Source organism: Drosophila grimshawi, unplaced genomic scaffold (assembly GCF_018153295.1).
Source record: "Drosophila grimshawi isolate 15287-2541.00 unplaced genomic scaffold, ASM1815329v1 contig_848, whole genome shotgun sequence".
NCBI lineage: Eukaryota > Metazoa > Arthropoda > Insecta > Diptera > Drosophilidae > Drosophila > Drosophila grimshawi.
This window is the reverse complement of record NW_025063692.1, coordinates 8,460,185-8,487,655: the sequence shown is the minus strand read 5'-3', so window position 1 is coordinate 8,487,655 and position 27,471 is coordinate 8,460,185. Positions and strand designations below refer to the sequence as shown.

Below are 27,471 nucleotides of genomic sequence, written 5' to 3'. Positions count from 1 at the left end.
ATATTGATATGTTATTATACATATACAAAACATTAATCTCTCCATTTTCGTGGGGCAGTTTTCATAAAACTTCAGCTTAAAGTTGAATTTGCATTTACGGTACGATTTCCGTTAGTAGAAGTAGTAATAGCTTATGTTTAATCTTAATTTATGTTATGTATGTAAATTTAATATCTAGTTAGTTATGCACCGGCATCGGCAGCTGGCCGAGCAAATTGTTGGCGAACTGTGAATTCGTGAACTTGAAGTGACGCTTGTCGTAAAACTTCAGCAGCGCCGGTGAAAATGGATGATTGTCCTTCAGATGCAAATAGTGGACCTCCGGCTCACAGGTGGTGTGACCGCATTCCTCGCAAACGTACATCTGCACAAAGAGGAGGAAAGGCGAAATATATTAAAATTGTTTAGCAGCAAATGATTCACAGTTCGCTTCAAGTCACTTCAGATATTTGAATACATTTTGTGCTAACATTTTCATTTAGGTAGTTTGGCGTTGAATTTGCGAATGTGACTCACCTTAGCGCGTCGCTCCTTGTACGCATACTGATGCTGTACACTGTGCACCTTCTGGCAGTGTGATTCGAGTGAGCAGCGCTGCGTGAAGCTCTTCTCGCACAGGTTACACTTATAGGGACGTACCCCTGTATGGGTGCGCGTATGCCGCTTCAGATCGAATGTATCGTTGAATCCCTTGCCACAGAAGGTGCACAAATATCGCTTGATGTCCGAGTGGCATTTCATGTGGCGATTGAGCAGCCGCTGCAGCGAGAACGTCTTCATGCAGACGCGACAGACGAACTTGTTGTTCGCATCCTCGGCCCCACTGTTGTTCGGGCAGAGGGAGTCGTCATGGTTGCTACTGTTGCTGCTGACGCTGCTGCTGCTGTTGTTGTTGTGGTGGCTGCGATTGTTGCTGTTGCTGACATTGTTGCTATTGGTATTGTTGTTCAGTGAATGCTGGCTAAGCGAATGATGCTGTGCGGCAACAGCAGCCTGTTGCAGCTGCGACTGTTGCTGCTGCTGCGGCGAGTGTTGCTGCTGTGGCGAGTGCTGTTGTTGCTGCTGCTGCTGCAGAGATTGCTGCTGTAACGACTGCTGCTGCAACGACTGCTGTTGCAACGACTGATGCTGCTGCTGCTGCTGCTGCGACGGGTGGCCATGCTTGAGATCATCGATGCAATCCATGTTGCGTATGCGGTGGTGATGATGGCCCCCGTGCGTATTCTCGACGGCCAACGGATTCTTAATCCCATGACCTCCATTCACAAACTCCAGCTGCAAATCTGGCGGCAGGCCCAACTACACAGGATAACAAAATATAATTGATAAATTAGCACAATGTTGTTTCTAAATACATCGATACAAAAGAGAGACGCAGAACGAGACTACTGACAAACAAACAAACAAACAAAACAAACAAACAACAACAGACAACAAAACATAGGATAACGAAGTGATGCAGGTAGGTGGAAGGTGGGCAGCATAGAATAAACAAGACTTACGGTAACTTCAAAATGTCAACACGAACCTAAGAATTACAAACTAAAATTAAACTAGTTGGAATGACGTTAACGGCTTCTCTTAAGTACAGTTTGAATAGTACCTTAGATAAACTGATCATGCTTTGAGCTGATATATATCAGAAAAAGCTAAAGAATTGTGTTTTTTAAAAGCTTAACAAAATAAAGAAAATAATATACAAATCAAATGATTTGCTATAAAAATGGAATATTGGAAACATCTATCTAAAGAAATTATGTTAACAATTATTGGAATTAATATAACTAAGCACACATATATATATATAAGTCCAACTTCTCTATCAGTTGACCTTATCCATATATAAGTTTCATTGGAACAGTTTGTAGAAACGCTTAATATAAATTATTAAACATTAAATGACAAAATGATTGAAATCTGGTAATTTTTAATTTAGCATATACATAACGAGTAATCTGTAAAATGGCAAGGAATTCAGGAGGCAAGGATGAAGAACAGAATCAAAAGACGAGACAACAATTAAACGGAGACAGCAACAGAGTCGAATTTTCATATAGGGAACAACTTTGCTACGATAGAGTTATTCCACGTAGGAATTGATGAAGTTTTCGTTGCTATACGAAATTTCGACTTTATATACACATACAATATAACATGTAGGGGTAGCCCCACCCTCCCATTCCCTTCTCTCCCTCCTCTCTCACCCGCCGCTGTAGCATTTTACTTTCGTTGAGCACCGAAACGGTGGGCGATGGTGGCAACAGACCCACTGCGGTTGCAGCCGCTGCACTGGCCAAGGAGCGCAATGTGGTACGATGCACATGTTGCTGGGCGGGCATCTCGAACGAGTGCTTCACCGTCGAGACGAACGTGACCATTGTGGAGCCATAGGCGACGGCTTTGGCGCGTCCGGTCAGCTTACTGGTATTGCTATTACTGCTAACGTTTCTACTCACGTTGCTGTTGCTGTTAATGCTCATGTTGCTGTTAACATTCATGTTGCTGTTACTAATAATGTGGGTGTTATTATTTGTGCTGTTAATGTTAGTAATGTTGCTGTTGCATATGCTGCTGCTGCAAATGTTGCTTATGCAAATTTTGCTTGTGCAAATGTTGCTGTTGCAAATGTTGCTGGTGCAAATGTTGCTGCCACGAACAATGTTAGTGGTATTTTCGCTGTTTAGAAATGTTGTTGTGTTGCTGATGTTGCAATTGTTGCTAAGATTGTTATTATTGTTGTTGTCGTTGCTGCAGCTGGTGCTCTTATTAAGCACCAGATGATTCCGCGGATCCACGTCCACCAGCTCAACTGGTGGCTCATCGCTGACGCATTCGATGGACTTTAGTATCTGTATGGAACTTACGCTTTGAATGAGCGGCTTTGTGTCGAGCAGTGCGGCAGCAGCAACAGCTGCCGTGTTCGCATCGAGCAGATTTGAGCTGCTGCTGCTGCTGCTGGACATGGGACGTAGTGCTGCAACAGCAGCGGCTGCAGCAGCAGCAGCTGTTGTTGGTGACGGCAGCGATAGATTGCTGTTATCGTTGTGGCTATTGTGATGTTGCTGTTGTTGCTGCTGCTGCTGTTGTTGTTGGTGTTGCTGGTGCTGCTGATGGTGTTGATGATGATGCGCATGTTGCTGTGAGTGATGCGAGGGATGTTGTTGCTGCTGCTGCTGTTGCTGATGGAAATGATGTTGTTGCTGCTGCTGCTGCTGTTGTTGTTGTTGTTGTTGCTGCTGCTGCTGTGCATGATGTTGCTGCTGTTGTGCATATAGATTATGTTGCTGATAGGCATGCTGTTGCTGCTGCTGGTGATGTGAGTGATGTTGCTGCTGCTGCTGTTGTTGTTGCTGCTGCTGCTGCAGCAATTGCTGCTGCGCCAGCTGTTGCTGCTGCTGATGGTAACTGTTGTTGTTGTTGTTGCTACTATTATTGCTGCCATTATTGTTGCTATGTTGCTGCTGCATTTGCAGTAAATTGCGCGTGGCATGCTGATACGATGGTGGCGGCTGTTGCTGTTGCAAATGTTGTTGTTGCTGCTGTTGCTGTTGCTGCTGTGCATTGACATGTTGCTGCATATTGTTGTTACCAACAACAGCATGTTGCGGAGCGCCATAACCATTGTTGCCGTTGTTGTTGTTGTTGCGCTGCATGTTGTTGGTGAGCTGCGTCAGCAGATTCTCATGCAACGCATCCAACTGGACAGCATGCGGCGTCACCGACACCGACACCGACAACGCATCCGAATCGGGCGTCAGAAATGGCGTCCACACCAGCTCAAAGTCGTGGCGATGATGGGGACTGTTGTTGTTGGTCGAGTTACCGTCATCGTCATCGCCATTGACATCGACGCAGCTGCGCTGCAGAAACGAACTGAGATCAACGGCATCCGACAGCTGCTCCAGCAAATGATCCGTCTGTGAGCTGAGCATCAGCGTTGCCGTAAATTGCAGGGGATCAACGACGGCCGCACCCCCTCCTCCGCCGCCGCCACCTCCACTCACATTTGGACACTGGGCCGCTGCTGCTGCCGCCGCCGCGGCCGCACTGTTGGCCAAATCGGACATGATCGCATCCTCGTAGGCGCTCGCCGAGAAACCATTGCTGTTGGCGCCGCTGCCAACGCCGGCAGCGCTACCAACGTTACCCATTGTTGCCTGTATGATATTCTGGGCAAATGTACCAATATCGATTTTCGCCTCATCATATTCAATATCAGGCTCATCCTTGAGTATTATGCCATAAGCTGATGGATTGCCACCATAGAAGGGATGCGTCACATTTGTGCAATGAAATTTGGAATTGGAATTGATGTCATTATAATTCGAGTTGCCCAAACCACTGGCAAAGTTCAAAATGTTATTACCATCGATGTTAACAGCAGCATTTCCTCCAAGTCCACCACCTCCACCTCCACCTGATCCACCACCGCCGCCACCTCCTCCTCCTCCGCCGCCCGTTCCATTGTTGCAACTGTTATACTGCTGATTCGACATTAGATATGCAGCGGCTGCGGCGTTCTGTATGAGAAACTGTGAGTGCGAATTGCTGTGCAACAATTGTTGCACATTTCCAGTGGGCGTCGTCGCCTGGCCGTCGGCACTTTGGCCACTCTTTAGGCTCTCGTAAAACGGTGGCAAGGCGCCGGTGGGCGGTGAATTTGGTCCGTAATTGCCGCGACCGTCACGACCGCCGCCCATGCCTCCTCCCCCTCCTCCGCCGCCGCTGCCAAAGCTGCCAGCACCGCTGCCGCTGCCGCTGCCAGGTGAACCAGCACTGCCGCCGCCACCTCCGCTGCTGCTGCCGTTCTGACCACCACTGCTGCTGCCGCCGCCGCCGCTGCTGCTGCCGCTAAAACCGTTATTCGTTTGAAAACTCTGACCAGAGTTGCTGCTGCTGCTGCGACCGTGTCCGGCAGCCGCTGCCAAAATGCCAGGCAAACTGCGCACAAGTCGCGGATTCAGCTGCAAGACGCGCGCTGCCAAATAGCTGCTGCGTCGACGGGCCTCTCTAACGCTCTCGCGACGCGCACGCTGCAGTCGCAGTGCGTTCAGCTCACTATCGCTGTCTCGCTTCGGCACGTGATAATCGATCGGCTCCTGTTGCTCCGGTCCCAGCTGCTCAAGGTCAAGTGTACGCTGGTATAACAGTTCACGCTCACACTGATATAACAGTTCCCGTTCACGCTGCTGCTGCTGTTGATGATGATGCGGTTGCTGTTGTTGTTGCTGTTCTTGTTGTTGGTGTTCTTCTTGGTGTTGTTGGGCCTCTCGCTGGGGTGCACGCTGTATAACGCTGCAGCGAACGGCGGGAATGCGGGGCGGCGGTGGACTGGGTCGCTGATCGGCACTGGGTGGTGTGCTGCGGATGCGCAGCGACAACGGCTGGTCGACGGGCAGCAGAGGCTTCTCGTCAACGATTAGCTTGCAGCCGTCATCAGAATCGTCGTCGTCGTCGTCGTCGCTGTTGCTGCTGCTGCTGTTACTAACGCTACTAGCGCTGCTAATGCTACAGTCGATGTCGACGTCAACGTCAACGTCGCTCGATTTGTTGTTCTTGTTGTTGCGCTCAAGCGGATATTCTTTGCGCTGCGCCTGCGTTAGGACAACGCCAGCGCCGTAATAACGGGGCTTTGGTGTCTCAAGACCAACGTCTACGTCGACGTCAACGTCAACGTCGTCGCTTTCAGCTGGCGGCGCAGTCGGACTGTAGGCGTTTTCTTTTGGTATGCTGCTTGTTGTTGTTGCTTCTGTTGTTGTTGTTGCTGCTGCTTCTGTTTCTGCTGTTGACGAATTTTCGTCGCAGTCTTTTGTGGCTGTTGCGGGTGGGGTTGGTGTTCTGTTGTTGGTATTATTGTTGGTGTTGGTAGTGGTAGTGGTAGTGGTGGAGGTTTCTGCTGTGGAGCTGCTGCTGCTGCTGCTACTGTTGCAACTCAATCGCTGCAACAACTCTGCTGGCGTTAAACAACCATATTTTTCTGCAAAAAAATAAGGGGAAAAAAATTAGTTAATGAAATGCAGAAAACTTAAGCAAATTACTCAATATTAATGGTTATTTTATATATTTTCTGTCTTTTGAGAGCAGAGAGCAAAATCACTCCCAAAGAAAATAAGAAAATGGTGATGTTAATTGCATTCGTGTAAGTTGAAACATTATTTAACTATCCTGCGTTTAATTTCAGATACTTCATTATATATTTAAGAGTTATACTCATTAAAAATGTTTATCGCGTATTATGTATTGGATCAAATTGGTTGTGAATCACAGCATTTATGCTGTGCCTATAATTTTACATACGAGTACATTCTGAATGTGCAGTTAAATTTGCAAGAAGCGGCACAAAACGAAACTGGAAAAATGAACTAAACGCGAAACGCGAATCAGAAAATCGAATCTAATATTGAAGACAAGAGCCGAAAATAAACCGTGCGATCGCCACGACGACTATTTGGTAACTGTAAGCGCATCTCCTTTATCTATTCTATGCACCCACAATATTTTATCAATCCTGTCTCGCATCTCCGCCTCAGCCCCTGTAGCAGATACTATAACTAAGTCGTCAAGTTTGTAACGCATTAAAGGATACATCTCTGACCATATAATATATATATATATAAACCTATTTCAAAAGTTAAATTCACAGCTTTATATATATAGATATATATATATATTTTTGATCAGCATCATTAGGCAAGTCGATATAACCATGTCCATAATTCTGTTTCTATGTGTACATTAGATGTGTAGTTTGCAGGGGTATCTTATTTTCGGCGTGGCTTGTTCTTTTTGTTTTATTGATCACAGTCGACAGTCACACAGCACTCAGAGTGCGCACCATAACGGTTTTTAAGAAAGGCAGCTGGCGTCATGTACACTGCAACGATAATATTTTTATTTTTTGCCGCTCTATTCGTGGTCTACTTTACCGTAGAAAGTACACATATCAGGATAAAATTCGTTGGCAAAAAAATACATAAATAAAAGTTCAATATGTAACTTAAAAAATCTTAAAACATTTTCTGTCAAAAGTGGCTTTGAATATTATATTTTGTGTGCGGGAAAAATCAGCTTTCGAATTCTCTTTAAAAAATATCCCATTTTCGTCAGTCAAATCAAGAATGATTTCAATTTCAAACATAAACGAAGCACCGATTTTTACAAGTGCTGAAGATCACTGGCGCCACAATGTAGCAAAGTGATCGAAGGTGTTGAACACATAAGAAACAGAAAATGCAAAATTGTTCATGTATTTGTGACTGCTTATTCTGAGAATCTCTCTCTGTCTCTCTCATTGTAGTTGCTCTCAAGAAATTATTAAAAATCATAAAATATTATATATTAAATTATCGTAAATTAGAGCCACATGTGACTGTACGCAGTATGTTAGAATAGCGCACAATATATATGCACATACATACATTCATACATCATACATATGTATGTACGTATGTAAGGTTTTGTTAATTCTGCCGCGCTTATTTCTGCGAAGGATAATATACGATGAAAAATCTAAAGAAAAACGCATAAATTTTGTGCCCTGTTTTAATGTGCTATTAATTAAAAGGAATAATAGGCCGCCCACTGTCTTAATAGATGCAAATATGTAAATGCAATCGCGAAATTACAGAAGAGCAAGTACAAGTGCGAGGTGCCATTTGCGGTCGCCCTCGACGTCGGCGCCGTCAAAATGGGCAAAGACAAGGTTGGCCAACAAATGAAAAACTTGTCTTGGCTGCAAATCAAATTAATTCAAGTGTAATAAATAATAGCAACAACAATTGCTGTTCGCTGTTGCGCCAGCTCTGTATATGTATAAGTATATATATATATATATACATATATAAATATATGAGTGTGTGTGTGTGAATGTACATATGTACATGTGTATGTACTACGTTCATGCGATCAAGATCAAGGCTTTTTGCAATTGCTTCGAGTATGTGTGTGTGCATGTTTGCTGTAATGCAGCGGCATTTGTCAATGAACAAGTTTGTGTGCGTGGGCGTTCCTGTTGTTAGCCCTTCATAAGCACACATGCATTCACAGATACATACATTCACAGATACATACATTCACACATACATACATTCACACATATATATGTACATACATACAAACATTTTTTTTAATTGCATGCAAAGCGCGCAATAATAATAATTACATGTGGTAGCACTGGCTGGCGTGTGTGTGTGTGTGCAATTTCAAATGCCTAACACGCACACCACGAGCATTGCTGACGCTGACGCTACCTGTTGGTCATGGTCGCCAACACGTGCAGTGCGCAGCTCAGTCAGCTGCGCTGCTCTGCTAGTAAATTCTAACTGTCGCATGACACTTAACAGCGCTCGCCTGGGCCAGTTAACAGCATAGCCTTGGGCTCGCAGCCATTTAACATTTGACGTTAAATTAGTTTTGCACTCTATCCCTCCCACCGCCCCCACACACAATGATTTAGCATAATTGATTATTTCGTGTTTCTGCTTTGGCACATTTAAACGCATATTTCGCTATGGTTAGATATACATACATATACATATATACATGTACATAAATGAATTTAATTTGGTTTTAATTCATTAAATTCGTATGCGAAGTTCAGCTGTCAAGCGTTTATATTTAAATTGACTGTAAAAAGTTGGCTCGGCCATTTATCTATTAATAGAGCCACCCGCTAGCGAATTCCATGCGAATGCCACGCCCATTTACTACATTAGTAAAACCTACTTACGTAATGACGATCTGCCAACTTAACATGCTTGCAAACTGCAAACTGTAAACTGTTCTACATACACACATTCACCTATCCATATATGGAATTTAACATGATCAACTGCATAACGAGCTGTTAAACGGCTTTTGCCTTTCAGTATGGTTGTTGTAATTGGTGTAATTTATTTTATTGTGTTAAGGTCAAGGCAATTGTACAATGCTTTATAATTACATACATATGTATGTACATATGTTCGTTTAATATATAGTGAAATGCGAATATGTATGTTATGCGTTTGTTTCTATTTGTTTTGTGTTTGTTTGCTATGAGGAAATGAATTACAATTGGCATCTACAACAACAACAATTACAGAAAAACGTTGACCTCGCTAACAACAAAAACCAACTAGAACTCAAGTTGACGAAAGTACACACATACATACATACATAAATACATACATATGTATGTGCATCTTAACAGCACGCTGTAAACTAATTTCAACTGTTTTTTTTTGTATCATTCTACGCTCTGCTAAGTTCAATGCACGTTTTATCCTTTACACGCTAATTGATTAACATGCGTTTGTTTTGTCTGCTGTCGCAGCGTGTGCATGAACTCTTAAGATATTCGCGTTACTTTTACGCTCTTTCCCTTTGTCTAGCGCAAAATGCGTCTTAACGAAATATCTATGTATGTATGAATATCTGTATATTTACATACGCACACACACGCACACGCTCATGCACGCATAAGCGATAAAACAAATCAAAGCAAATACATCAAATGTCTTGTTGCTGTTCTTGTACGTGTGTGTGTGTGCGTATGTTAATGTACATAAAGCGGCGTAGTTGTTGCCTAGAATTTGTAATACTTTTTGCGCCTTTTGTTTTTCTATTTTTTTCTTTAATGCCTCTGTGCAGCGATTATGTTGGCAACATTTAATAATATGCTTCGTATGTAGCAAAATACATAATTTTTATATGCATGTCGATTCAAAGCCCTGTTAACAGGACTGTGACTGTTAGCGTAACAGGGCAAGTTCAAGCTGCTGTTTTGCATTCGTTAAGTGTTTTTGAGCTTCGACTGTTGGCAAGACAAAACTATTCTGTTTGGTTATTTTATTTTATTTTATTTATTTATTTTTTTCTTTCATTCCATTCATTCCATACTTATGCGGGTGTTGTGTGAATGTGTTTGTGTGTGTGTGTTTTGTTATTTACGAGCCGCCCACCGCAAACAGCTGGGCAGCACCCCCCATCCCCGCCTCAGCTGTAAAATTAATACTTAAACGAAACTTATACGTAGTAGGTGTATGGATGAGTTTTTTTGTTGTTTTTTTTTTTTTTTGATGTTTTGTTTTTTAGCGGATGCTATTATTACTGTTATTGTTGCTGTTGCTATTGCTGCTGCTGTTATTGTTATGCTTATGTGGGGGCAAATTCCAAACGCATTCTGTTGGTAACATATATGCACACATACATACAAGCATATGTACATATGGATGTACATGTTGAATTCCCGGCATGTACATACAATGGATGACAACACTCCTCGCTGCGTCTTCCATCTATCACCAAAAAAAAAAAAAAAACACCAGCAACAAAAATACCCAAAGCTTAGTTTAAGCATCTTTTGCTTGCGGTTGTTGTTGTTGTTGCTGTTGCTGTGCGTTCTCTGTGGCATTGCAAATGCTAAACACGTAGTCGAGCAACTCTGCCCATATATAAATTATACACACAAATACACACACACATGCAAATGCATACAATGTAAGACACACACACACACACACACACACACACACACACATCGACAGAAATAGACAATATGAGCAGCTTCAAGGGTCGAATTTTGTGTGCTTTACCAACTCATCCAGAGGGGTTAAAGTGTCTTTGTCATGGGTTAATGCAAGCAAAGTTGCCATATCTTTTGCATGCCATTGAATAATTCATATGCACATAAGTGCTTTAAGTGAGTTACGTTTTCTTTCCGTTGTTTTTTTTTTTTTTCGTGTATTTTGTTTAAATTGACTTTTTTTTTTGTCTTGGGAAATATATTTTGAAGCGCTTTGGATAAAGGAGAAGCTGCATCAGAGATCTCATCGCTCTAGTTGAGCGACTTGGCAGCTTAGGCAATCTCTTTCAATTCCTTGCAGCAACGCTAAATGGCTTTTAGTCGCTTGAACTCGTGGAATAATTGCGCCTCTTTTTGTGTTTTTGCATAACCCATAAACGCTTTATTAACAATGTCAACTGTAGCTGGCATCTTGACATCTTGGCCCTGACCCGAAAGGCATCGAATTGTAACTGGCAAAAATGTTGACATCTTAACTAATCGGCGACAGTGCAATGGGCCAACTCAAGCTACACACACCCAGGCACACCCAACTAATGATACAAAAAGAAAAACAACAAATCCAACAAAAATTAAAACCAAAAATAACTTTGCAACTCCACCCAAAAAAAAAAAAGCATAAAAACCACCCACTTGTCCAGTTATTTAATAGAGCATGAAAAGCACGCAACGTTGACAGCTAAATTGAGGCAGAGGTAGAGAAAGGAGGAGAGGCAGAGGCACATGGAGAGGGAGAGGGGGGCAGCAGCAGAGGTGGGTAGATTGGTAGTGTCAGCGATTAGCCGACAGCTAATCAATTTCGCTTGTACGTTGAGTGGTTCCTTTGATCCGCTGATCGCGCTGCGGAATGACAAGTGCGTTTTTTCAAATGTGCAAAAACTAAAAAAAAAACCGAAAAAAAAACAAAAAACAAAACAAACGAAATATGTGTTGTTGCTGTTGTGTGTTTGGCCACCTTTTGTTTTGGCCGGTGGCAGATGCTCGACCCTTGTCAAAGACTGGGCGCATGATTTGCCAAAAAAGAGACGCACACACAAAACTAAAAGCAGGCGAACCAGGAGGTAGAGTCTGTGGCTTCCTGTTTGGCTGCCAAATTGATGAATGCATCCGTTTGAATGAAAGGAAGTTGTGTTGGCCACATTTGGCAGGCACAGGACGTCTAACAGGTGCTTTTTAGCCTTCATGACCAAATGACCTAATGCGAATCCAGCGATCCTTTGCAACGATCCTTGCAGCCACGGGTGCCACAAATTATGTAGTGCTGCTGCCACTGCCACTGCCACGGCCACTGCCACTGCTGCTGCTGCTGCTGCTGCTGCTTGGTGTGTAAAAGCTTAAACAGCGCCCCTATTTTTGCCATTTAGCAATTCTAATGCCAGGCCACATATGATATCTGTGATCCTTTTCCCCCTTTTTCTTTTCCCCTTTTTTGTTTTATTTTTGTTTTTTACATATTGCTTAAGCTGTCTCTCTTCGGTTTCTAACTGCTTGAGGGCAGTCTATAAATTTATTGCCTAAGCGATCCAAGCTTAAATGAATTTGTCTCTAACGCCCCAGCAACAACAACAGCATTAACAACAACAACAACAACAACATCTATAAAACGGCTTAAAGGTTAGTTTTTTTGTTTGGGTCTTACTGTCTGGGATTTGGGGTTTTTTTTTTGTTGTTGATCGCTTTGGGTTCAAGTTTCGGGGCAGCTGTTGATAGTTCGATTTCTAAGGGCGAAGGGGCCGTTCCAAGGTCTTTATTAGTCTCAATACAGCGCACACACACACACACATACATACGCTGTTGTGTTCTCAGGTTTCGGGCGCAAACTTTAAAATGCATTAAGTGCCATGCAATTAAGTTTATCGATGCGCTCAAATCAGCCAAGTCAAATTTAATCTTGTTTTTGCTGTTGCTACTGCCTCGCTCCATCATCTTCATCATCATCATCTGCCTGCTCATCTTCTTTATTTAGTTCTCCTTTTTTTTTTTTGGTTTTTTTCACTTTTTTTTTTTTTGGGAGGTTTATAAATTATACATTATAAATGCCGACGCGTTACTTTTTGGCAACTTTATAATTTTTGGTGCAATTTGTTACTTTTGATTGTTGCCGCCTCACATCGGTGGCCAGAAACTACGTGATCAATAAAACATACATATGTATGTATATATATACATGTATGTATTATGTTAAGACTGATGCCCGAAACATTTAAATCAAAACAGTTTTGTTGTTAAATGAACAACATCTAAAAGATATTCTTTAGCATATTATCACATCCTTGGCCCATGTACTCGTCTCTCTCTCTCTCTTTCTCGCTAATGCTACTGCTCATTGTGCTGCACATTTCAAGTTCGTTGCCTAAGTCTTTTGTTTTCAAGTGGCTCAAAGCAAAAAAAAAAGACTGAAAAGATTTAATACAACGCTTAACTTAACATTAACCCAGTAATTCCAAATTGAATGACACAGCAGCCTTGCAGTCAGCCACAACCCACGCCCCCCTCCCTCTCCCTCCCTCTCTCTCTCGCTCTCTGTCCCCCTCTGTACATACACAGCCTACACACAAATTGTTAACTGTTTGCAGCGCTGCTGTCGTCGCTTTTCAAGGTCAAAATTGCAGCGCACATGCAAGTTGAAATACTCGTATGTGCACACACACACACACACACTCACACATATGTAGCACCTAATATGCTTGCGTGTGTGTGTGTGTGTGTGTGTGTGTTGAGTTATCGACAGCATCCAAATGCCATTGCTTGATAGATTCGAAGCTGCAGATGGTGACTTGACACTGAGTTGGCGAAGCCACGACTGAAGACTAAAGATTGAAGAATCGAGATTCCAAGATTGCCAGTTGTTTTGCTCGCATCTAAGGCCTCAGCTGCTGACTGCCGTCAGCTTTCAAGCTCAAAGCGCGTCTTAAATTGCAAACCACATGCTTGACAACAACAATAACAACAACAACAACAGCAGCAGCAACAACAATTACAACAACATGTGCTACGTTTTGTGCAGCTGCTAATTACAGTTGCTTGCTTTTTTTATATTTGTTTTTTTTTTTTTTGTGTTTTGTATTTGTTTTTCCATTTGCCGCTGTATTCTAGCTATGTATGTGCTTCAATTTGTTTGTTTGTTTGGTTTGCTTTTTTTTATCGTTGTTTTTTTATATGATATTTTATTTTTTTTGTTCTTTGCGGTATTAATGTCAATGTTAACCTTGCTCTGTTTCATTTTGCCTCGTTAACTCGTTTACATTGTTTATTAAGTGGCCAGGCTTTTAATTTTGCTAACGATTAAGCTATTTTTTGTATACCCTGTGCCGGATGCGATCAACGGGACTATTCGTTCGCATTCAGTAAATGCTACTGCACTTGGTATGCTATTGATGCCTAATCCTAACAGCTACAAACTCAATTCGAAATTGAGCTGTTTTGCAAATTTTGGACAACATTTGTTAAGGGATCAGTTGTTCGTCCTACGAATGTGAACTGAATGCGCCTCATACTTGAGCAGCAAGGCGGCAAGGCCTCAAATGCATCGCTATCAGTTAAAGGCTTTCGCAATTGTTAATGCATTTCCGTTAAGCACGTTGCACAAACAATGGGGCACATAAAATGACAGCAACAACACTAGCAACAGCAACAGCAACAGCAACATCAGCACCAGCAGCAGCAGCCCGCAAACAAAACGCAAATGAGTTTGTCAACATATTTCTAATTCGACACGCTTCAAAGTCACCAATACTTGCACACATTCACACACACAAACACACACACACACACGCACACACACACACACACACACACACACACGCACACACATGTGTGCGACGCTTTTAGAATGAATATATTATATGCGTTGACCTAAATTTTATGACTGTTGCTGTTTACCATTTAGTTGCAAAAAGCAACAACAGCCACAATAAATAACAACAATAATAATATCTATTGCAATTGCTTCATACGTGTGTGTGTGTGTGTGTGTGAGTTGCTCAAAGAAGCATGCTAAATAGCTACTAAAATACAATGCGACTGCTGCAACTGCAACAGCAAATGCAAACAATAAGCGCTGAATGAGACGCAACTCATGAACTGACCGACTGACTAAATGACTGACAGACTGATTGTGGCGTTGTGACAATGTATGTGTGTGTGTGTGTGTGTGTGTGTGTGTGTGTGTGTGTGTGCATGTGCTAATTGCTAATGCCAATATACATACGTCTATATGGGGTACAAGTCTATTGACAATTGACAATTGGCAATTGCCATAATTGCACACTATCCACCTACGAGGGTGGCTCATTTTCGAAATTGTCTCTTTGGCCTGGCATCCTTAACTGAGTTGAAACATTTTTACTGACAGGTTCTTTGAAATTGTTGATGAAATCATTGCTTTTTTCTTTGCGTGTTTTCCTCCGACTTTCTTTGAAGTGGTCGATGGAATCATTCTTCGATTCATTGCTTAAGCATTATCCTTAAACATTTGATGGGCTTCAGCTTTGAAATGCCTCTGTTCGAGCGCCACAACTGTTGTTTATACAACCTCGTTTCAACCTATACAACGTGTGTGTGTGTGTGTGTGTGTGTATGTTTGTGCGCGTCGAGTGCATATAGTAATTGAACATTGCGCATACAAGTCCATTGGCCCACAAGTCATAGAACTGCACCGTCGCCTCGTGCATGTCTCATTAACATTTACAACGGGGCACCACAGAGACAACAGCCTCCTCGCCCAATTGTTGTTATTTGTGTGTTTTAGTTGCTTTTTGGCATAACAAGAACAACAACAACAACAACAACAATAATAACAAATCATTTAACGCAATTGCGTTAAAACGTTGACCATTTCAAACAAAAGTTTCGTTTCGGTTTTAGTTTCGGGCATTTTATTTTGTTTGCTTTTAGATTTTCGCGTCTTTGTTAAACAGTTTGTTGCACTTTTTGTTAACAACGGCCTCGATCTCTTTTGTCTCTGCCAGCTATTGTAATATTGTTGTTGCTATTGCTGTTGCTGTCGCTGATGCGTTGTAAATAGCTGTCAAGTATTTGACTCAGTTTTCGTTTAGAACTGAATCTGAAAGCTTTATATTTGTTGTTATTGAATAACAAAAACTCGAGAGTGATCTCGCATCGAAATTGAAATAGCTTTCAAGTGAGCAACCACATTGAGTTTCAACCAAATGACTTTCAGAATTAAATAGCATGTTGTTTGTAAACTACACAGCACATGTAATTGAGCTTGAATCACTTTTGGGTAAATATATATCACATCATTGAAGAGTGCACAGAGGTTTTCCTCTTTGTGTGTGACTCAGCTGGCCGTGGGTGGATGGGTATCCAAAAATTGAGAGCCTCAGTTGAGTGACATTCAATGAATGCACTTGCCTAATTGATAATCAGGTATTTTCAGTTCAGCTGGTTGAAATGAAAACCGCATCTGGTTGACCTTCTCAACCGTTACAGGCGTTGATGATTACAGCATCAGCCTTTATGCCATATACATATGTGTCAATATACTCCGCATACATATGCATATATGTATATGTACATACATGAAATATATGTAAATATGTATATACATTTATATGCGAAATTAGCAGAATTTAATTATGATGATCATCATGATCATGATGATGAGCAACGCTTCGTTTCATTTTAATTCGTTGCCGTTGTTGCCTTAATATTTATTGCTACACGGACGACAATTTGCAGTGTTTGTTGCTTTTAACTGTAAACATATGAAATGATGCAGGCGACCCATTTTAAATATATTTATATATATGTATATGTAAATATACTTGTTGTTGTTGTTGTTGTTGTGCGATCTACCTACCTGTTTTGACCCACATTTTAAATGCTGTTGTTGCCACCAACAGAAATCAATGGGAAACAAGTTAAGCATCCCAACAACAGCAACACCAAGCTACAAATTTGTATTAAGTAAACTCCCACTTACAACATTATGCATATAAATGAAGCTATAGCTGTCGCTATCTCTATCTCACCCACTCTCTGTCTCTCTCGCTCTTTTACACTCTTTCCGTTGTATTTTGTTACAAATATGAAATTATGCGTAAAATTTGTATTTTTTTTTGTTTTTGTTTTTTTTTGTTTTTGTATCTGCAGTTTTGGTTTCAGTTTTTCAGTTATTTTTTTTCGTTTTTGATCAGCTTCCAAATGAAATGAGCCAAAACCGCAACAAGCGCAACAAAAGTTGTCGCCATCTTTTGCTGTTGCTGTTGTTTTTGTTGCTGCCGCTGCGTGTGTTGTTCATTTATGACGTAACTCTTGCTGCGGCTGCGGCTGCGGCTGCTGTGATTACGGCCCGCTGTTAATACAGTTAAAGCGGCGCCTAACCTTGAAAACCGGTAGATTTTTTATTTCTTGACTTTACTCAATTTCATGTATGTTGCGGCTGCTGCTCACTGTGAGTGAGTGTGTGCATGTGTGTGTGTGTGCGTGTGTGTGAGAGTTGTGCTTGCCTCTTAAGGCGTACAGAAAATCAAAATATTATTTATATATATGTATATATTTATATATGTGCATAAGTATACACATAATTCAAAAGACTCAAATTTATAAATAATATTTATTAAATTTAATGTATTTTTGTTTATTTATATTTTGTTGTGATAATTAATTGTATGTTTTTTCTTTTTCTTTTGCAACTTTATGCAAAGCATTCAATTAAACATATTTATTTTTGGAAATTTGTTGATTTTTTTCTTTCTGTTTTTACTTATCTTTTGTGCAAATTTCACTTGATGAAAACAAAAGACTTAGGCAACGAACTTGATATTGATATTGAAATTGCTGACATTGCTAACATGATAGCTATTGCTGCTGCCGCCCTTGTGTTTAATCAATTGGGGTGTGGTCAAGCAAATACGCACAGCACTTGGAAACTCCAATTGGGCAATTCTGTTGCGCTAAAGATTTGTACACGAAATTAGCAGCAATTTAACTAAACTGATTTTCAAGTGTTTGTTATGGCAACTTGAAACGCTGCCTCACGTCTTGTCCATACAATCAGACATAATTCCTACACAGTAAACAATTAATAAGCTGCACTTAAATTTGTCCAAATGTGTGTGAAGTAGAAAAGAAGTAGCAGCTATTAATCCATCAGATGTGGATCAGATATCGGAACTACAAATTGCTGACTATGCTCTGATATGAATCGCTTCTATCATGCTACTAATTTGCATAGGGTATTTGTCTAGTCGAACACACGCTCGACTAGATCACTTTTACACACTTCATTTACTTTCATTCGGGCCGGATGACACATCATGCGCCATAATATTGAAACTGCCGTTTTATGCTAATCTTATCGACAAAAAAAAGAAGTCAAATCAAAAAAATTTCATATACAAATTTCACAAATTCATAGGTCAAATATTGACCAATTCAGGCCGCAAAACTGTTCAACGGCGGGATGTGCAAAATTACACAATTCCCCCCAAAGCGAAACGAAACGAAATAAAACCAAATGAAACGAAACGAAACAATGGGAATGAAAACAAAGCGCAACGATTTTTTTTCGTTGAAATCTCCGGAAAAATTTCACAGTCACAAAAAAAAAAATCCAATTTATTGAATGTTGTTTTAATTTTTTTTTATTTTGGGTGATTTTGTGATTGCCAAAAAACAAGAAGAAGAGGCTTTTGGTAAACAATATGACCCTAATGAGATAGCACCACCCCTTCACCACCTCCCTGCGCCTTAGCCAGTTGCACTTTAATGTGTGACTGGGGCATCTGCAGACTTATTGTTGTAGTTGCCAGTTGTCAAGTGCATAACCAGTTGAGACTGCATTGGGAGCGAAAGAGTGAGTGAGTGAGAGAGAGAGAGAGAGAGAGGGAGAGGGAGACTGAGGGAGCTAAAGGGAGAGGTTGAGCTGTGTGGGGGTAGCTCATAGCGGTTCAGCTTTGTTCATACAGTATAGCTACAAATTGTCAATGTTTTAGTTAGTCGGGCACACACACACATACACAGACAGACAGGCAGACACACACAAGCATATGCATACATATGCAGCAAGAGCGGGACAGTTGGTGGGGCGCATTCATGCATTCAATTCATTCATTCATTCATTTAGTCAGTCACAAGTCAACCCTGACCTGAAAATACATGACACTAGTGTGTGCATTACATGTGTATATATATATATATATATATATATAATATATATATATATATGTGTGTATGTGTGTGTGTGCATGTAGGTGTAGGTATGCATGCAACCGCTTTTGTAGCTTCTGAGCTGTTTAATCTGTTTATGTTGAGAGTCATGTAAGTGTGCGTGTGCATGTGTGTGATTATTGAGATTGTCATTAATTTGTTGTAATAGCTGTTGTTCTCCATCTTCATCATCTGATATCAACTTGTTGTCAGACAATGCATGACAATTTCTTTGGAATCTTTTCTTTTACTTAAGCTTTATAATGTTTAGATAATTAAATATGATATTCGTACTTAGGGAATATCTTGTAAAGAAAGAAATCAACAAACAATATGTTTATCAACTGTAGATCGGAGATTTAAATTATTTAAAATCCATAAGAAGCTTATAACAAGTAGAATCAATTATTTTATCTAATCAACGCCCAAAACTCTCTCGTAATGAACAATTCCATAACAAGTAAAACATCTTCCCTTGATGATTTCAAATTGAAATGCACTTGACATTGACATTAGTCAGAGCGGAAACTGTTTAGCATATAGCAGCCATAAATCATGCTAAACGAGCCCATGATTTGCTTTAGTCAATAACTAAATGCATTTAATGGTTATTTAAACAATGCCATTTTATGTAAGTATTTATTTTTTACTCAATTTGCATTGTAATTACAGCAGCCACAATAAAATTTGAATAATAATACAATTCGCACACTTGAATTAAACGTAATAAAGCTAAATAAATGAATACAAAACATAAAACACTTAACTGTCTGTGTGTGTGTCTATTTCTCTGTCTATCTCATAAGTAATATCTTTAAATAAGCAAAGCTATGCTTTTGATAAGAAACTTGGGATTAAAAATAAATTACAGTAATTAAAAATATGAAAGTATTTACTGTTAACAACATATTATAAAAAGACAAAATTCACTTTGCAATATATTTGATTTTTATGTACAAAGATATATATATATATATCCAATTCGATTTATCAAATGATGCACATATGTTGCTTCTTCAAGCACTCTCTCTCTCTCTCTGTCTGTCTGTCTCTCTTTCTACCTCTGCGTCACTCTCCCTCTCAAGTTTGGAGCAACCACATCTCAGCATCAAGAGAAGTTTCATCATATTAGGAATCAAGAATCGAAATTAAAATTCTAAAGCAAGTGGTATGCGAAACTCGTTCGTCTTTAGCGTTAATCAAAACAACAGTTAACTTTTAAAAATAACAATAACAACAATAAAAAGGAAACAAGTTCTATTGTTGGTGTTATTGTTGTTTTTGTTACGGAATGTTAAACGTGTTTCAATCGCAAATTAAAGAGCCAAAAAAAACAAATTGTATAAATATCAAATATATTAAACAAAATCAAATGCAAAAATAATTTTTTGTGGTTTATCGCAGTGCTACCCCAAAACAAGTTTCCATATTTTTAATAATAATACCAAGAAGGAAAGAAAACACAACAAAGTAACTGAAATTCAGAATACAGTAAAACAATTTACAAGTTATTGACACTGAACACACACACAGAAACCGCAAAACCAGAAAATAAAACCGTACAAAATGAGATTGGCTATAAATGCTGAGAATGCGACAATATGTGAAATAATTCTCGTATATAAAAATACATATATATATATATATATTATAAATATTATTAGATTTGGAAATAAATAGAGCATATGCAAGAGCTATTTTATATTTAAGCACAAGCTCCCAGCTAAATGTGTGAAAGAGCTTGGCTTGATTAATGTGGGATGTGGATGTTGCTTCTCAGGCAGAGCCTAAGACTTCAAAATCAATTGCTGACGTGCATTTGCATTGGTATTGTGTAGTTGCAGTCGCTGATTCTAGGAGCCACTCTAAGGCACTGGGTGCATATCAACTGTTTTGCGCTATTGGCTAGGCAATTGTTTGGGCATTAATTCAATTAAGACTGCTGCAAGCGAACGAAGCACAGCAAAGCCGATAACAGAGAGCAGAACAAGAAGACGAAGAAGAAGGAGATGAGATGAAGGCGAAGACGAAGACGAAGCAAACGATGAAGAAGCTGCTGTTGCACAAGAAATGCATTTTCATGCTAAAACTGAAAGATGACTTGGGAGACAAAGGCCGTGGACAGGGGCACACAAAGGCCCATGGGCCAGGCAGTGCAATCAATACACACACACACACACACACACATAGAGACTCACACACACACACACATTTTACGCAGCACAGGGCTGGGCCAAAGACAGAGTCGAGAGTTGGAGAATCGTGAGTCGTTCAAGTCTCCAGAGGCGAGGCCTCTGGTCAGGTATTTGAGCTCCAACTGCTGCGTCGTCATCGCATACCAAAAAGAGAGCCCAGCCAGCGAAGGCAGAAGAAGCGAAAAAAACACGCTTCCTTTATTATTATTCTTTATTTATTTTTATTTTTTTTTCTTACATTTTTTTTTTATTCTTTTCAAATACACACAAATACACACACACAACACATAAAAAAAAGTGTATTTTTATTCTTAAGCGCGGAACGCAGTCGAGCGCAGCACTTGAGACCAGTTTCTCGCTGGGCATGTGTGTGTGTGTGTTGATTCACTGCACAAATAAATCTCAGCTTTGAATTTTATCACAGTGTGTGCTGGTGTGTGTTTGTGCCTGTGTGTGTGTGTGCGCAGGATTCTTGCCCTTTTTGCCTTTGCTTCTCGCTTCGTTTTTCTGATTGTCAAATCTCTGTTGTATTTCTTTTTTGTTTTTGGTTTTTGGTTCCCCCTTCTTTTTTTTTTTGCTGTTTTGTATGATTTTTCGAGCGATAGAGATAGAGACAGAGACAGAGCCATATCCCAAGCGAGAGCAAGTGTGAGCGTGAGACAGTCGGGCGAGTCAGCCCTTAAACAGGTAGAAGACTGCATTGTTTATCAGTCAGGCAACAGGTAAAAACTAATGCCAGACACAGTGCAGAAAAACAACGAGAGACACACAGAGAGAGAGAGAGAGAGAGAGAGAGAGAGAGAGAGAGAGAGACAGATGGAGGGATAAAAAACAAATGACTTAGGCAACGAACTTGCCTGCAATTTTCAACAGGATCGTACAATTCAAATTGTCCAGCTAGCCAAATTGCTTGCTGAGATATCCTATTAAGTATTTCTCGATTTTGCTAAACTGAATGCTGAAGTTTCATTGCCGTTAGAATTGCATTCAGATTTGAAAAGAAAACTTAATTTTAATGAATTTTTTCTGCTATATTTTGATAGCTTTAAGCATTGATTATTCTCAAAGTGGTTATTCAATAACCACTGATTTATATTAGATGTGTTTTTTCACTTTTTCAAAATTACAGAGATCTCTCCAGCTCCTGACAGCAATGTTAAAATGCTTTTAGTTGTTAATAATACGATTCAGTTTGAAATTAGCTTACTTCGACATTCCGTTGAGTTATGTACAGGGTTAGTGGTAGAGGAGGGAATGAGGGGCTATGGCCAGAGGGCAGCGGAACTTTTGCAACCTTTCGCTAACTTCCGGCCGTGTGTTGTAACATCTGCGTGTGCGTCAACTGAATTGAACTCAAACAGTATTATTTTTTTTTTGGCTTGACTTGACTTGGCTGTCTTCTAACAGCTGCCATGGCCTCTGGTTGTTGTGACTGTTGTTGGTGTTGTTGTTGTTGTTGTTGTTATCAAGTGCTAAATGGGCAATGTTGACTTATCGCAGCGACTTTATCAATGAATTTCCTTTGAATTTATTGACTTTTACTTTGGGTGCCCCGCAGAAAGAAATGAAATGAAAAGATGGCTAAAAAAGCGATTGTGAATTTTTTACGCGACAGGAAGTTGGGCAGTTATTTTGGGTAGCAGCAGTAGCAAAAGCAGCTGTTGTTGTTCTTCTTGTTGTTGTTAGTGCTGTTGCTGTATCTGTTCTAGGAATTTTCAAACAGTATATAGTAAGTGCGCAGCAGACCTTGTCTTAAGGTCGCACTTCGCATGTATATATATGTACATATGTAGGTATATATGTATGTGTCTATATATTTCGTGTATGAATATTTATGGTTGCAACTTTTGCGGCACGCAACAGTTGAGAAATTTTTTTATGAACTAAAAGACTATAGACTCGAGCAATATGTATATTTATGGGGTAAGTTTTTAGCGTGTGTTTGTTGTGTGTGTGTGTGTGTGGTTGGGCTTGGGAGCAAAATCACAGACGCTGGCAAACAGCAATTATGGCCGTGGCAACACCACCACAACAACAGCAACATCATTATGTTGCACTTGAGACACGGCTGCCTTTTGGGCTTCGTTCAGTTTTGCTTTGGTACGCTGCTTGTTCTTGTTCTTTTTAGATGCTATAGACTCGTCGTATTCTGGCCATCTACATCTCTCGTGTGGCATGCCCTTGCCAAGAATCGTGTTGCCCGCTGTTGCTGTTGTTGTTGTTGTTATTGTGTTTGTTGTTGCTGTTGCCTGTTTACTGGTTCTACCACTTTTCTGTTGCCTTGACTTTGCCTTTGGTCTTGTGCCTTGTGCTTTGTGTTTTGGACAAATGGCAGCTCCAGCTTCAGCTTTAGCTCCAGCTCGAGCCCAGGCGCTGGAGCAACGCCCAAAGTCAACTTGGCCTTATGTACACACTGCGCGAAACGGCATCCCAGCCCCAGCCCCAGCCCCATCATCATCATCATCAACATCATCATTCTCATCATCATCATAATGATCTTTGACTAGCTGCAACTTTTCTGCTACTTTTGCTAGCTACCTATCTTTGGCCTTTTCCACTTCCACTTCTGCTGCTGTTGCTGTTGTTGCTTCTACTTCATCTTCTTTACCCATTTGTTTTACTGCCCATTCGAGTTGTTCGCAACTTGTACTTTTGCTTGGGTCAAAAGAGGCAAATCTCTTCGGCTTGGGCGCTGCTCACATTGTTATATAATTTGCCCATTGCTAACTAACTTTATATGTATATATAATATATGTATGTATGTCTGTCTGACTGTGAGTGTGTGTGTGTGTGTGTGTGTGTGTGCGTTCAAGTGTGTGAAGTTCTTGGCCGCTAACCACCGCTAAGACAGAGACCACTGAGCCACTGAGTCAGGCCGTAATGCAGTATATGCTGCAAGGTCTGCAAGAGGAACGTTAACAACTAACGAACTGTTTGTGTGTATATGTTTTGCCACAGGGTGGCTCAAGTAATAGAAAAAAAAAACCAGGCAATATAATAATTAAAATTATCAGAGATGAGCTCTGGAAAATGCTGACTTATAAAAATAAAATAGGTGAATTATAAATTAAAAAAATCTTCACTCTGTTGCACAAATTCGATCAGATTTTCTTAATTTAGCTCCAATATTTTGACTTTCTTCCTCTCACTCAAATTGTTGCAGCAAGTTAAAGAAAATTTAAATAGCAGCATTTCGAATTATATGGGATATGATCATAGAACTTTTTCGTATGTGAACGATCAACGAAACACTCAAGTTTATCTTCTATATTATGGGTAATCTATATTATAGCTAAAAGAAAAACCCAGACACACACACACAGAGAGTAATAAGAAGCTGCGTGTGATTTAAGCTGAGGTTGGGGTACCCAAGAACGACGAGCAATTTCCACTTCCACATCCACTTCCACAACAACACTTGCCACTCTACTCCATTCCATGGCACTTTATTATACCCTACCGAAGTATACAATTCCATTCTATCCATTCCATCCATTCTATTTTATACGTTCTATGTTATGCCGTTTATTATACTTATTCCTACATGTAATTATGATATTTTTGCGCAAAGACAAAGGGCAGTTAAGCCGCAGACGCAGACGTCGTGGTTGCCGCAGTTGCCGCGTCATGTGAAACAAAAGACTTAGGCAACGAACTTGACAGCGAATTTGATGCGAGTGCGAGCACAACAAATCAGTGAAGCGAACCATAAAAAAATCTGTGCATATATATATATATATATATATATATATTTATATATATATATAATATATGTATATATGAAACTGAAATCTGACTACCCAAAATCGTAGCATCATCGAGAACCTAACCGAAAATTCACTTTCAAGCCGCAAACGAGAAATTAATAAAATTCTGATTAGTCCCAAAAGAAAGTTATACGATTTGAATTTATTGATATGAATATTTCTTTTCTTTATTTTTATTTTTAGTCATGGTCAAGGGTGAATCGAGCGACCGCCTGTTGCGCTCTCCCGTCTTCAAAATGACTTAATAAGCCGCCTCAGCGATTATATAAGCCAAACCAAATAGATGCCGGAATAAACCAAAACATGGAGAACTAACAGCGTTCTTTCGTTCGTTCGTTCGTTTTTTGGCAATTCAATGAAAGTGATTGATGTTGGCCAAAGATTCGGCGTAGAGTTTACAAATATAAATACAAAAACAGAAACAACAACCAGAACAACATCAGAAAAAAAAGCCAAGGGTCGTGTCGTGTGGGCGTCAACAAACGCTCGACGCTGCTTAATTTGTTGCTGTTGTTTTGTATTTGGCTTGAAGCACACTGAGCTACCAAAGCTTTTGGTGTGTTTTTTTTTTTGTCTGGTTGTTGTAGATTTGTAGAACTCCAGACTGGTGTAGATAGCCATCAGCATTTGTCTGACTGATTTGTAGCTATTATATGGTCATAAGCATTTATTTGCCTGTCAGCTTTTCTTCTAGCACGTAATGAGCTGGAAGTATAACAAATGCACAGGAAATGTAGTTGTCCTTAAGGCACAGCTCGATTTCGAATACGAAAAATGCTACTCGGAGCGATTCTATCTGATTCGCAGAAACCCAAAGAGCATGCCAAATAACTATTAAATTAGTAGGCGAGAACTACTGTGGAGCTCCATGTATTCGTGGGTGTATATAAAAATCAAATTATTGTTCTATTACGTAAATTTATTATATATGTAGCTATTTTCACAGGAGTACCTATTGAGAAGATAATTTATGCTTATACTGAGATTGTGCTTTATAATTGCATTATAAATTCATAGCCACATATGAGAAACTCATAATTCAGTTCGAATTCTAAGGCTCATGAAATCCTAAGGCAAAAACTTCAAACTCGATATTCTAAGGAATACAAGGTAAGCTCGAGATTTGGAGAAACATTAAATTGTTAGCCAGATCCGCGTCGAAATTGGGGTGCTCCGTCCACTAGTGTGCCTTGGAAATGAAAATCGATAATCGCAAATCGATAAAGCCATATGGGAGATATATGCCTTTAATTTTACAGCTACAAATCACCAAATTTGAAAGGTATATTGCTATGCTATTATTGCTATTCTAATATTTTCTTTCGCCCACTCCCGCATCCAAAATTCTCAAAGGCCCACATCTCCCGAAATTTAGGCGCTACAGTTACCAAACTTGGAAGGAAGATTGTATGGTAGATTACTAAAAATCTCTTTTAAAGAGTCATCTGTTATTAGATGATATTACTTATAGTATCAGAGTATTTTGCAGTCGGTTACGACTTGATTTTTGCTGAGTTTTATTTAAATAAAACTCGAAAAGCGAAATGAAGTTTACTTTTGATGAAGAATTCTCACAATAGAATCGTAAACATAAAAGCTCCAAAGTTTTCATTCAAAAAAGGGAAATGTTTTTCTTTTTGTTTCTTTTTTTTATTGTTATGTGCATTCATTCTGGTGTGCAAGTTATTTGATCCGATAGTTGAGTTGAGTGGATTTCAGTTAAATTTACGTTGCGTTCACGATTTGCATAGGGCTAATAAAATTGTTCTGCTGCATGGCAGTCAATGTCTTAGACAGCGAACTGAACAGATGTTGGGTAGGTTCGCTGCCTAAGTCATTTGATTGGAGCATTTAAAACAAAATTTGAATTGAGATTGGGCATATCAACTTACCATTTTGAACTTGCTCGGGTATCGTTTGCGGTTTGGTCTCGACATTCAAATCGGAATTGGTATTGGAATTGGAATTGGAATCGGAGTTGGCGTTGGTGTTGACGTTGACGTTGGATTCCTGCGCCAACTCGAGACTGTGACGCGTTTGGCCAAAATAATGTCGCCGATGATGAAAACGTTTGCGCGCCGACGATGGCGCCGCTGTTAAACTTAGGGGCTGATCATCGCCTTGAACTTGACCCTGCGGCTCCGGTTGTTGTGGCGATGCAGGCGTTGGTGTTGTTGGTGTGGGTGTTGTTGGTATTTGTATTGGTGGTGATGGTGATGGTGATGGCGCATTATCCCGATTGGGACTAAGCGGCGGCACCAAGCACCGTTCATCGTCCTGCGCCTTGTGCTGCAGCAGATTCTGTGACTCGAGCAAACGTTGCTGCTGCTGATGCAGCCGATTCTTGATCAAAAAGATTTTCGGCATTTTGGCTGGCTTTTAATTTAAGTTTAGCTAGTTAGCTGTTTCAATTGGGTTCTTTCATCTATTTGTTGCTGTTGTTTCAGAAACCCACAGACACACATATGTACATACACGCGCGCGAAATAGCACAAATCACATATACGACGGATACACACACAAACACACACACATACACACACACACAGGCACAGTAAACAAAACACTAATCCAAGTGTGTGTCTGTTTATCACTGTGGTGTGGCTGCTGCTGTTGTTGCAATATGAACGCAGTTTTTTTTTTATCCTTTTTATCAGTTATGCGTTGTTAAAAAAAAAAATACATTTGTATATAATTCAAATCCAGAGTTGCCAGAGATTTGTATTTGGATTTGTTGAGCTTGGCTCAGTTTATTTTTTTGTGTTTCTTC

At 40.2% G+C, this 27,471-nt stretch overlaps 1 protein-coding gene across 1 annotated transcript; it reads right to left on the bottom strand.

Annotated features, from left to right (window-relative positions):
* LOC6565704 (transcriptional regulator ovo) lies at positions 1-27,433 on the bottom strand. Its single transcript, XM_043216007.1, has 6 exons — positions 26,594-27,433; positions 4,433-5,977; positions 2,205-4,390; positions 1,090-1,299; positions 517-1,029; positions 1-364 (listed from the first exon to the last, which is right to left on the bottom strand). The coding sequence occupies exons 1-6, from the start codon at positions 27,066-27,068 to the stop codon at positions 179-181; spliced, it is 5,115 nt and encodes a 1,704-aa protein (XP_043071942.1). The 5' UTR covers positions 27,069-27,433; the 3' UTR covers positions 1-178.
* Positions 27,434-27,471: the final 38 nt, after the last annotated feature.